Source organism: Pelodiscus sinensis, chromosome 1 (genome assembly GCF_052426305.1).
Source record: "Pelodiscus sinensis isolate ZL-2025 chromosome 1, ASM5242630v1, whole genome shotgun sequence".
NCBI classification, from domain to species: domain Eukaryota; kingdom Metazoa; phylum Chordata; order Testudines; family Trionychidae; genus Pelodiscus; species Pelodiscus sinensis.
In genome coordinates this window covers 300910351-300923973 of record NC_143052.1, presented here as the reverse complement: position 1 = coordinate 300923973, position 13623 = coordinate 300910351, and the positions used below count along the sequence as shown (strand labels likewise).

Here is a 13623-nt window from a genome sequence, read left to right as displayed (position 1 = left end):
TGCCATCTGGGGAGAGGGGGCAATTGGGGGGCTGCAGGAGAGCTTCCACCCCCAGAAGCCCGCAGAGCCAGCCCAGTCCTCCCCATCAGGGACTCGTACCCCATTCCTCCCTCACCTCCTTCCACTTACCCCTCCCTAGCCCCCCTTCCTGATGTACAAAATAAAGGACAATTGTGTTCAAAAATAGAATCTCTCTTTATTGAACAAAACGGGGGGAGACTGGGAAAAGGAGGTGGGAGAGGGGAAGAGAGAGGGTGGGAGAGGGGAGGGCAACTAAAATGATCAGGGGTTTGGAACAGGTCCCATATGAAGAGAGGCTAAAGAGACTGGGACTTTTCAGTTTAGAAAAGAGGAGACTGAGGGGGGATAGGATAGAGGTCTATAAAAGCATGAGTGGGGTGGAGAGGGTTCATCAAGAAAAGTTCTTCATTAGTTCCCATAATAGAAGGACTAGAGGACACCAAAGGAAAGGAATGGGTAGCAGGCTTCAAACTAGTAACAGAAAGTTGTTCTTCAGAAAGCAAAGAGTCAACCTGTGGAACTCCTTGCTGCAGGAGCCTGTGAAGGCTAGAACTAGAACAGAGTTTAAAGAGAAGTGAGATCAAGTCATGGAGGTTGGGTCCATGGAGTGCTATTAGCCAGGGGGTAGGAGTGGTGTCCCTGCCCAAAGTTTGTGGAAGGCTGGAGAGGGATGGCACGAGACAAATTGCTTGGTCACTGTCTTCAGTCCATCCCCTCCAGGGTCCCTAGTGTTGGCCGCTGTCAACAGACAGGCTACTGGGCTAGATGGACCTTTGGTCTGACCCAGTACGGCCATTGTAAGCTCAGGGCTCAGGGTCGGGGTTCTCAGTGGACCACCTTGATTTTCATGCACACCTGCTCCTGGGTGGCCAGGCTGGCAGCTCTCCTGCCCTAGACGGCCACTTTCCTGTGCCTAGTGCGGAGGTCATGGATGAGGTCCACGATGTCCGCACTAGACCAGGCGGGTGCCCGCTTCTTGCGGTCCTGGGCAAGCTCCCGGGAGTCGCCAGCCTGGTCCCGGGAAGAGGGGGAGAGCTGGGGGGCATCGGGTGGCTGGCTCGAGCCGTGCCAGGTGCAGGGTCTGCTGGCTGGGTGCTGGCAGGCTTGCACCTGGCACGGGCACTGTAGCCAGCCAGCCCCTGGAAATAGAGTTTCCCTGGTGGTGCCCACAGTGGCCACCAGGGAAAGCTGGGGAGGGCTAGCCTCCCACTAGTTCGAATTAAGGGGCTATACAGCCCTTAATTCGAACTAGTAAGTTCGAACTAGGCGTTAGTCCTCGTAAAATAAGGTTTACCTAGTTCGAACTAAGCGCTCTGCTAGTTTGAATTAAGTTCAAACTAGCGGAGCGCTAGTGTAGCGCCTATCAAAGTTAATTCGAACTAACATCCGTTAGTTCGAATTAACTTTGTAGTGTAGACATACCCTTACCACCTATGACAGTCTCTGGAACAGTTCATCTTGCATTCATAAGTTGTCTCAATGGACTTTGTTCCTTATACATTGTAGGTAATGCAGGTTGAAACTCTCTTAATCAGGATTCTCTGTAGGGATGTGAACAATGAGTTGACTGTCCGATAACCAAATGCTTATCGGATAGTCGATAGGCTAGTCGCTTACCCTCTGCCCTTGCTCCCTCTATCAGAAAGAGGCAGCAAGTGGGGAGGGAAGTGAAGGGGGTACTTCAAAGCAGCAGCATTACTTGAAGCCTGGGGCCAGACCCCGGCCTCCACGCAACGCTGCCGCTTTGAAATGCTGCGTGAAGCCTGGGGCCAGCTGGGATGTCCCCAGGCTGCATGCAGTGTTTCAAAGCGGCAGCACCATGTGGAGCCTGAGATCAGCTGAGGACTCCCCCGCTGACTCCGGGCTCCGTGCGGCGCTACCGCTTTGAAACACCGCGGGGAGCCCAATGTCAGGCTCCTCACAGCATTTGAAAGTGGCAGCACTAGGTGGAGCCTGAGATCAGCTGGGGAATCCCCTGATGACTCTGGGCTCTGTGTGGCGCTGCTGCTTTGAAATGCTGCGGGGAGCCCAGCATCCAGCTGCACACAGCATTTCAAAGCGACAGCGTTGCGCAGAGCCTGGGATCACTCCCTGGGGCTGTTGCTACACTTCAAAGGCAGAGGCGCCCTATCGACTATTTGATTAATCAGTCAATATTTATCATCCTTAATTCTCTGGTTCACAACATCCATGATCTGGCATGGATGTTGCAGGATCAGAGAGTCCCCGTGGGAACCCAGGGGCAAGGCTTCCTACAGGGCCAGCAGGGCAGTGGGCTGTCCGCAGAAGGCTGTTGGCAGGTCTGCCAGGTGCATGGCAGTGAGGTCAGCAGCCAGCCAGCGGTACTGGTGGCAAGGATCCAAAAATGATCTCCCCTGGTCTGGCAAAATCCCTTATCCGGGACTAGTAAGATCTCGAGGATGCTGGGACAGGGAGGTCCAACCTGTAATAGTAAAATTGCTAGTGTTTATTTAGTTAGATTTTCTGTGTTTATCTTCTTTTCTGTCCATCCCTGGTGTCAAGGGATGCCTGGTTCAATGGCAAGCCCTGTCTTTCCTTTAATAAAGCTATGACCCTGAGTTACCATGAGTGCATTGTGGAGGCTCATACTGGGGACTCTTACCAAATTTGCAAGGACTAAAGTCTCACATGAAAAAAGATGGGAAAACCAGAGTAAAATTTCTGCTCATGAGGTTGGAACTGAGACCCCAGGCTGGTCAGAGTTGGCACCAAGTTCCCCAATATCCATTAGAAGTGCTTTTTCTATTGTGTCAGAGTCCCAGTAGTAATAACCATCCCCAGTGCCTGGGAAGAGTCATAAAAAGCAAATTTTCAAAAGAGATTGGTCTCCAGCACTCCTCTGCCTCAGTGGCACCATTGACTCCAGCATCTGTGTTGGTACTGTTGAGTCCAGAGCCAGAAGATGCTTCCATGTTTGTGGCAATGCATTGTACCAACACAATCTCAGTACTGACCACGCTCAAAGTATTTGCTGCTGACAAGAATTTCCTCTTGCTGTTGGTATTGGTGTTGCTGGCAGTGAAAGACACGTTGCTTTTGACGTCAGTGGGCATAGGGGAACTGGCTGGATCATTACAGGTCTCAGTACTAGACAGATTTCATGTATCCATGACAGCTCATCCAGTGGTACTATCAAAGGGGAAACCTGTGACGCTGGTCACAATACAGACTTCTCCACGTAGGCACCAGTTGCCAGCTGCATAGCAGATTCACCCCAATGGTCACCAAAAGTCGTCCTCTTCAGAGGAGAAGATTCAGTCTTACTCTTACTGTCCTTGAAGCTGCTCTCATTCCCACCTTTCTATGGATCCACTTACAGGAGTAGCGTCAAGTGGTGGGCTAGGAAATTATTGAGGTCTTACACTGGTCCTGTGACCCTTTTGGAATTTATAGTGTCCCCCTCCTCCCCAGTTTCCAGGTGTTCCTATTCAATGGCTTTGAAAAAGAGTCCTGGACCTTCCCACCAGGTGGGCAACCATGCCCGACTCCAGTACTGAGCCTGCTAGCAGAGTTCAGGAGCAGGCATAATAGCATGCTATATCAAGAAAGGAAGGAAGAGCATCAAGAGGCAGTCATTATCCTTCTTCCTTAACAAGGCAGTCTAAGAAGGAGGCATATTGCCTCACCCTAGACACTATACGGCTCATGAGGAATTTTTCAAGGGAGTGGCCTTTAAATCTGGGCATACAGATGGAAACAGTAAATCAGTCCTCCAACAGTCTGTTTTTCCTTTGTTTGAAAACCACCTTTCCCACTTCCTCAGTGTTTGGCCCCATATGACTACAGATCCTGGGTCTTGAGCATTGTAGAAGTGGGATACACCCTACAACCATTCTGGTTAAGTTTAAATATTGTAATGTTTTTGTTTATAAATGATTGGTACCTAATTGAAAATGTTTGCAATTATTTCATAGACTGTTCATATTTGAGTCACAATTGAAATGGGTAGTTAATAAGAATAATTATTATCGAGGAGTTAAAATGTATGGGAATTTGGTTTTTTAATAGGTGCAACATTACACAGACTTAAAAGAGCTATATGAAATATTTTGAGAATTAGAAAATGTTTTGAGAAACATGTTTATTCTGTGAGTTTATGACTCTGGTACAGGTTGAACCTCTCTAATACAGCACTCTGGTCTGGCAACATCTCTGGTTCGTATGATTTTAGTTAGCCAGGTGTGTCTGCTTATTATGTTTCTCCCAGTCCCATAAAATTTGTTTACATTCACCAGTCCTGGATCTCAGTGTTCTGTGCTTTATTTAGCTCTAATTTACCCCTAAATGTCTTCTAAAAGCCCAGCAGACAGTGGAAGTGTTGCAATGCTGCTAGACAATATTGACCTCCCATGGTTTGGCAAATTCTCTTATTAGGCACAGGTCATGTCCTGAGGCTGCTGGAGTAGAGAGGTTCAACACAGAGTGGATTGTGGGAGCCTATATTTTTAATTGTTATTGTTTTACTTTAACTGTAAATATTTGCTGCGAGATTTTTAGATAGAAATTGAGTCGGGATGTTTCTTGCTGCACTTTTTGGAAGCATACGTGAAAGCAAGATGGTAACATGAAGTGTCTCAGTAAAAGGCTCCATTTTCCTTATATGTATCCAATGTTGGAAGTCTTGCTATACAAGTAGTAAGTCAGGAGATTTGTCCTTCCCTTCTCATTCTGTATATTCATTTTTATAACCAAGGTTGAAACAGATTGTTTTTAAAGGTCCTTTATCTCATCTAATAGTGAAAGATTTAAACACAATAACCCCAGTTAGCGATAACAGGAATTTTCGGGTTATTGAGAAATATCTGCATAGTTCCTCCATTGTTAAGAGAAACATATCTCTTACTCTGGGCAAAGTTCTGGGCATATTACCCCCTTACTTCCAATCCTTCCTGACTAACAGCTCCATTTCAGAGCTGTCAACTAGAAGTGTTGGATCTGGGCTCCATAGCCCATTCAGACTTTTTCCACCTGGCGGGTTTTCCTGCTGTTATTGCCTCTCCTGACATCACCTTCAGTGCTTTGGCTCCATACCTGATAAACAGACATATTTTAAGAATGCACATGGGATATAAATAGCTGCATGTGGTTGGGTCTGTCAACTCTATGATCCGATTACGCCTCCAGAGGTGTGGATTACATCAAGGCCACACAACTCAAGCTGAGAGCTTCACCGCAGAGGATACAACACCAAAAGTTGCCTCCATAAAGTTTATTTATGTTTGGATTTAAATTATAAATGGACCTTATTCATTTTCCCATATTTCAATGTGTAGTTGTTTTATCAGAGAATACTTCTGCAAAGTACTTAAAATATTAGCACATATCATACAATATGTTAGGCAGTTTTATCAACAATTGTCACAGCATGTAAAATCTTTTGTCTTATTCCAAGGGAAACTGAAGACTCACAATAATTTTATGTTTCTGACATCTAGTATAGACAGCTCTAAATGTTTATATTCAAAATGCTTACTGAACAGCAAATTCACAGTTCATTGAAAGTTAAATGTATTCATTTTCTCCCTTAAGTGCATGACAGGTAGGTATTGGAGTGGCTTATTTGTAAATGTGTTTTGCATTTCTTTACAGCCAATAACTCTGGTGTGAACAAACGGCAGATCACAGACCTTGTGGATCAGAGCATCCAGATCAATGCACATTGTTTCGTGGTCACAGCAGATAACCGCTACATTCTTATCTGTGGCTTCTGGGACAAGAGCTTTCGGGTTTATTCTACAGAAACAGGTGATCATAAACACAATATCCTGTTTCTTATGGGCTCTTAGTTCACTAAAAGACTGTTAGTCACACTAACAGTATTTAATGTATTGTGCTTACCACCCAAAAAAATTAAAAAATTCTTCTTTATAAATATCTGCTTGTAACAGCTTATGGATGGTATTTTGAAGATGATGGATGAAAATTAAATACCAAAAAGTGTACTGTTTTGCTCATGAAAGCTACACAAACCATTGTGATATCAATGAATTGATTGCTTGTGTAAATAGGTGAACCAAAGCTATTAAATTATAATATTTTTAATTGGGTGGGTTGATTTTTTTATGTGTACTTCACATTCAGTTGTTCACCATTAATAATAGTGAGTGTTTTTTTGTTTGGTTGACCTAATGTGAAAGCAAATTTATACTGCCCATAGTTGTTAGAATTTTCCATTGCTCTGTTTTTGTTTTATATATATTCTGATCAAATTTCCACTGTATGATATTTGGAGCCCTTTTAACTTAAAAGTAGGATTGCCAGGTGCCCCGTATTTACCTGGACAGTCCGGTATTTTCACCCGTGGTCCAGTAAAAAAATTTCAGAAAATACCGGACACCTAAAATGTCCAGTATTTTCTGATTTTTTTTCCCGGACAGGAGGCGAAAATACCAGACATCTGGCAACCCTACGACACACTCGGCAACTGGGCCCAGCCCCCAGCCTCCCTCCCCCAGCCTCCTACACCCCTAACTCTCTGCCCCTGGACTCCCTGCTTACCTGGTTCTGCAGGGAAGCTGCATTTTGGCTCGATCATGAAAACAAAATGGTCACCAGAAAAAAGCCTAAAGACCAAGGGGAAGCAATGCCTTCCCTGGGTCTTAGTGCTCAACTTCTCCCCTGTTCCTATCCCTATTCTGACTCTGCAGACACTCTGAAAGGGCCCATGCTGTTTTAATGCTGTTTATATATATATATATATTTTGCTCAACAACTTTGGTCTTCCCCCTCTCTCCCGCTTCTTTTTTTGGGGGTGGGGGTGTTTGGTATTTTTGGTTAAACTATCTGGCAACCCTACTTAAAAGCTGATTAGAGTATTAGAAAAAAAAAGATGACTAAGGTTGTAGACCTGCAGATGATATTAATGTTGGACAAATATAGGTTCTTTCAGTATAATAAAGTAATATTGTTATGGAGCAGTTCCTTTGATTTTATATAATCAAATGATTAATCTGTTACAAGATTGTGTAAAATCATTTTTAACAGCAGTAAGTTAAAACTCATGGAACAATAACTGTTTAACATTTAGGGTCAGGGGATAGGGTTGTGGCTGATCTCCACAGAGCACAGATCCAGTTTAAACCTCACCTTTGTACTTTCCTGATCCTGGAATATACAGGGCTGTATAGGGCTATCCATCCTACATCAAGTTAGTGCAGGCTTTGGGATGCTTACATTAATGCTGGCAACAAATGTCCAAAAGGACCAAAAATATGACCAAATTAAATATATTTGGTTTCACTGTTAAATTTGCTTGTTGTCACTTGTATAAAAAAGAAAACCAATGCACATGGAAACCAAATTTGTAATTTCTTTTAATGCAGGAAAATTAACTCAGATTGTTTTTGGCCACTGGGATGTTGTTACTTGCCTTGCCAGATCAGAATCCTATATTGGTGGTGACTGCTATATTGTCTCTGGATCTCGTGATGCTACATTGCTTCTTTGGTATTGGAGTGGCCGACACCACATTATAGGGGATAATCCAAATAGCAGTAAGTATATATTGTGATAAATACATGCTAAGTGCATAATTTTATAATCCATATTTTGATTTTTAAATCTACTCCATTAACATCAAACCATTATAAAATGTATATGTTATTCTTGTGAATTGCAGGTACAGTATAATAATGATGGGAAATTAGTTCAGAAAAAAGTGAATATAGATCTTTAAATAGTTTTCTGGTAAAATGTTTTTGATAAATCATTTTGGGGGGCCCAGTTGTAACCTGAGAGCCTTAAATTCATAATTATCCTTTTCACCTGTATCCTTTTCTTAAATTCATAATTATCCTTTTCACCTGTATCGTCCTGTTGCAACATGCTGTAATAAAAAAAGTCCTCTGGAGTCAGGACATGTATCTCCGTGTTTTGCTTTCTCCTTCCCCATAAGTATTTCCATTCCATTTTAATAATTAACATTTATTTTGTAATGTCTTTCTCTCCCCTCCCACTTTTTTCCTTTTAAATCAGTACTGCAGATGTTAACCTTCACAAACAAAGGTGTCATACATATCCTAGAGTCAAATTCATAACTCTGAGGAACAGTCTTAAAGAGGAGTAAAATATTGATATAGGACTGGTGTGTTTGAATAAAAACAGGGGGAAAATAAAATGATAATAAAGGGTTCCATGTCATTTGTGAGGGAATGCTAAATTTATTATTATGATGTCATTCCTCTGTGGTAAAAAAGGGCAGCTTTCTAACAGTACACCACAACAGCTTGGTAAAAGAGTAAATCAGACAGGAATAAATGCTCAGTAATCATTTGCTGAGTCAAAATGTTTGCTATTGTTTTTCAATATTGGAGCAAAAATGTTTACAGTTCTGTCAGCTAAAAACTAACAGACTCCAGGGTGAAATTTGAAAAATTGTAGAATAGCTTTGTGAGAGTTCTACAGAATTTCACAAAAGAAGCCTATGGCATAATTTATATAATAACATTTGAGGATGGTCACTCTGTGTCACCCTGAAACACAGAATGTTGACTTATTGTGCAGTGATGGAAAGAGCTGCAAGTATGGTTGAGATGAGAATAGTTTTTGTTCACAATATCATCAGATTGGAATGGAGTCTGGTGGTGAAGTTGTCTCCAGGCTTTTTGTTTTCCCTTGTGCCTGTTGATATTGACCAGCTCTTTTCCTCTCTACCCAGAATATATAGGTTCAAAGACAGACTCTTGAACTGAAGTAGTAAATATTGTTTGTTTGCTGCTTCAGTTAATGATTGGTCCACCTGTAGGGTTAAATGCACAACATAGGGTTAAATGCAGCATGCTCCCACATTCAGGTGCGTGCCTAACATACATTCCAAAGTTATTGATTATATACTGCATCAACACTTTTTCTGCCTAACACTAATATTAGTTTGTTAACTCAGTTGTTTACCTGATTGAACTGCTGACCAAAATGTTTATCAGAACAGCTTGCTGACCAAGATGATTATCTGGCTGTTTTTTCCCTGACAGACAAGCAGGTAGTCTTTTCACATGTCCCAACACCTAAAATATGTATTTCACATATCAAATCCTGCAGCTGAAATGCACATTTGCTTTATCTGCTTCCAATTTCCCCTCTCACTGTCTCAAGGTCCCTGTTTACTACTTCTAAATAAATTGAGGTAAACACACATTGCTTTGTCTAGGATAGACCTGTTTAATGTTTGCCTAGGCAGGGCTTCCATGGGTTTCACCATGATATTATTGGCCAGCAAGGTATTAGCTTTCAAATGGTACCTCTCAGGGTGTAATTTGTACCAATAGTGCATAGGATGCGAATGCCGGGTGCTTTCATGTGCAAACATATATTCAGCAAGAAAGATTTTATCATTTATAGCCATGACTTCAAATTGTCCAATAAGTGACTGATTCACACTATAATACACATTTTACAATCCTTGCAAATATTTTTATTATTGAAGATTTAAGCCTTAAGTTAATGAAATAGTTCTATTAGAAAATATTTCTTCGTTGCATCTACATTTCTTATACATTTATTGCTAGTAGATTAGGACTTGTCTTGTAGGAAAGATGAAATTAAGATGTTCAGTGTAGGTTATATCCAATTAGTTAATATCTTTAGAATGGCTCCCTAGAAAGATGCAGATAATACTTTCAGAAAAGGATTAGTTTCTTAAAAGCTGTCATCTGGAGACACAGATAAGATATTTTATATCACAGACTGTGTGGAGGTGAAGAATTCAAAGAAAAATGTCAGGTTATAGTAATTATGTGGGCTAAGTGCTTGACTTTATAATGATCTTTTAAACTGAAAGACAGTTAATTATCAATTTCAGCTTCAGTGCATCCAATTACCAAAAGGAACGTTAGTTGTTTCAGAAAATAGTTTTTCTAAAGCACCATAACGTCATTAAATATTTTTAATTATATATTTTAAAACATGGTATGTGTGTTAATATATAAAATATAAACCAGGTTTTGACTTAAAGAAAACATCACTCTGGCAATTAATAGATTATTTCCAAAAATATTTTGAGAAACAATGTGTCAGGATAAACTCCTTACTGGTTTAGCTACAGTTCATGAAAATCTAATGTGTTTGTTGGAATCCTGACTAAACATTGCATATGTCAATGTTCAAACCCATCAAACTCCAGCAGAACTCTTTACTAAACAATCCTTATAGATATTGTGCTTAGTAGATGACCTCAGTTCATGATTGTCTGTGTGGGAACTAGTAGATCAGCTCTGGTTTAAATCAGAGGAATGGGAAATAATTGGTTTAGGTAAGAGTCTTGAAACATGCTGCTCCAGCTCAGTGGTTAAGAACTTGCTCACTTGGAAAGAGGGAAGGGAATCTTTATTACAATGACCTCATTAAAATTTCCTATTACTGAACTGAGTGGTAAGTATTTGTGAGATCAGGCCCTATATTTGTCAAATAGTTTATGGGGAGATTTTCAAAGGCACAGATGTGAGTCAGACACTTAATTGCTTTTGAAATATTTGGTATTAAGGTTGACAAATCTATTTATAATAAAAAATAGTTAAGTTTTCAGTTGTGAAGGTACAGTAATTAAATGGTAAAGATTTTCTTACAAATGCAATTCATAATACAGCAGAGATATTCGTGTTTTAAAAATATAAAGGACAAATATGAATCTCTTGTGTTTAGTCTCCCATAACTGCAGAGTTACTGTAGAATATCATTAAATCCAGTTACCGCTTTGTTCTTTTTTTCTCTTTCATGATTTTTGGGCACTTTCTTTTGCTTGTTGCTCATTTGTATAAGGAGCTCTTCTGACACAATAACTGTATTAGTCCTCATCAAAGGCATACCAAAGACTGAATGATATTCACTAAAGTTTAATATGTATTGTTATAGCTGTTTTAATTGTATATTTTATGATGGCTTTACTGAATGTCTCATTCAAACAGGTGATTTTGAAAATAGAAAAATATCTCTTGTTTATGAATAGATACCTTAGTAGATAGAATTGCAGAAAAGTGAGGAACAGATTATTTCATCTGAAACAGACACAAATTCAGACACTAATTTGGAAGTGATAAAAATTAATTTGCACACTTTAATTGGAACCAGCCTCCTGCATGAAAGGAGAGCAGAGCAGGCAGCTAGTGCTAAAAGCTGATTGAATTTTTTGTCAGGTAGGTATGTTGGACTTGGCTGCTTATCCTCTTGAGCCTCTCTGAGCAATATATTACATTCGGCCTCTGACTGGTGTTCTTTAAAAGGATCAATGCTATTCCTGTTTTGTCCCTAGAGCCTGAAATTTCATTGATCTTGGGACTTGACATTTCTCATTACATACCATAGCTTCCAACAGGATAGCTACAAGAAGTGTGAGTTAACACTGCTTTTCTAACTGTGGTTGCACTGACCATTATAAATACATGGTGTCTATCAGCCCAGAGCTCAATTTGTGCACCTCTTACAATGTATAATTCTTAGAAGTGCTAAGTATATATTGTATCTATACATATGCTTGAAAGTGATGCTGAGAACTTCAATAAAGGAACCCAGTCAAAGTATCCTGCATTTTTATTTAGCTCTATAAAGAATTCCTCAAACTGTAATCTTTGATTTTCTGACACACTTTGAACTACTTCTTCATATGGCTGATGTAGATCTAAAGAGGCAACATTAGTTTCACATTTAGATTAATTTTCACATTAAGCCAGATAATTGTGTCAGGAGTAGTGGAATGTGTGCCACTGTGATGCTTCATTTGTATTTGTGAATTGAGCACTGAGTTGTTATCTGTTCAACGATCTGATCTGGGTGACCACAGTCACACACTGCAGAATTTTTAATTTTCCATTTGTGCAGCAAATTGATTTGATTTAATGCACAAATGAAAATTTAAACTTTTTAGGTGAACATTCCAGATTTAAAAGGTTCTGTGAACTTATATCTGAAAGCAGAATTGTTTTAGATTCAGAAGAGCCACCAACACTTTCCTTTATATTTTGATTCTTTTAATACCCTATGTTTGCAATGTAAAACCTCGAAAAGGCTGAATTTTAAAAATATACCCCAGAACATCTTGCACCATGTGGACAAAAATAGATGACTTCAGAGATATGTTTGCATATGTATTATGTTTGCATTTGTAAATATTTACTTTGCATGAACTATTACATGTTAGTGCAATTTAAATCCCAATTTTTGAACTGGCCTTCTTGCTTCTGTTCATAGAAAATGTAGCTAAAATAGCACTAGGCTTCAGAGCCATATTGTAAATAAGTCCCCTTCATTGTTCCACTCGTTCAATCCAATGAAAGTTGGCATGAAGCTATTTGCTCATCTTAACTATTCTCATCTTTTGAGTGGTGACCAAATTATGCATCCACTATTGTGCTGTATATTTTGGTAAGTGAGCCCATTAGGTGTTCTCATTTTGAAATAAGACACTAATTTCAGCATTCTATCTCATACATCAGAAGTAATGCAATAAAAAGTACTTAACACTTATATAATATCTGCATCAATAACTCTCTAAGCAAGATATCATTAAAGATGGCCAATAAAACAAAATGAAGTTAAGTGATTTGCCCAAATTCACCTATAAAGTTAGTGGCACAGCCAGGGTAAGCAGCCAGATGTCCTGACTCCCAGACTTGTGCTCTTGTATTAGAGCACACTTACATACCTCTTTTTAGCTTTTTTCCACTTATGCAGTATTCACAGCCTACTTCCTATGGTAATTTTTGTGGATATATAAAGCTCTGCAGTGTTCATGTTTCTTAACAAATAATGGAACAGTTCTGCCAGGGATGATATGTAGTGAAGCTTATCTTGAACTTAATACTATCAAAAATCTGCCTTGGTAAAACATCAACTCTTTATAATTCGGCAACTTTCCCTAATTAGATAGCTGAATCATTTTCAGATGTAGCCTGGTAATTTTATCAAATTGTGTGCATATTTTTTGACTCTAAAAATTAGAAATTATTTTTTTCAATATAAAAAACAGGGCTTTGTTGCATTTACTTTGTGTGGTTTGTTTTTACAAAGGAATCAGCAATAAGATGTTTCTATATCATGCACATATTTATTGAACTTAACATATATAGCTCAGTTATAGGCCTGTTCTTCATCCCATCAAACTCAGTGATTAAACAGAAACAGAATTTGATTTTTTTGTCTTAATTTGGCCTTTCTTCCAAAAGAAGGCTAGGAGACATTTCCCTGTAGCAATAATAGATATATATTACTTCCTGTAAGTGGCATTATACTGGGGAGAAAACCCAGTGTGTCAGAAGAAATGATGACATTATTCATATTTCTTTTTTACTCTAAGAGCATGGCATCTTCCACAGAAGAGTTTTTGAGATAGATTATGCATTGCATTTTTGTCATAAAAAACAGAAAATAACTTTTATTTTAAACCTTGCAGAAGAACTCATTTTCCTGAAGAGAGAACTCAGTTGTATGTGCATTTTATCTTTTGTTACCCCATAATGGTTCTTTTGCAGAGATGCCACGTTGGGAAAATTACTATAAGCTGATAGTGATGGTGTTTCAATTCATAGTGGGATAGTTTCACCTGCAACAACTCCCTCTGTGTCATAGCCTTTAACCTCTAGCTGCATCTATCAG

At 39.6% G+C, this 13623-nt stretch overlaps 1 protein-coding gene across 16 annotated transcripts in view; it reads left to right on the top strand.

The window, feature by feature from the left end:
* Positions 1 to 13623, top strand: part of NBEA (neurobeachin) — a 748862-nt gene that overhangs the window by 721466 nt on the left and 13773 nt on the right. For all 16 annotated transcript variants that reach the window (XM_075919178.2, XM_075919174.2, XM_075919172.2 and 13 more), the window contains 2 exons: positions 5632 to 5787; positions 7365 to 7535. In XM_075919178.2, the coding sequence (XP_075775293.2) occupies positions 5632 to 5787; positions 7365 to 7535 (327 nt within the window). The remainder of the gene's footprint in view (positions 1 to 5631; positions 5788 to 7364; positions 7536 to 13623) is intronic.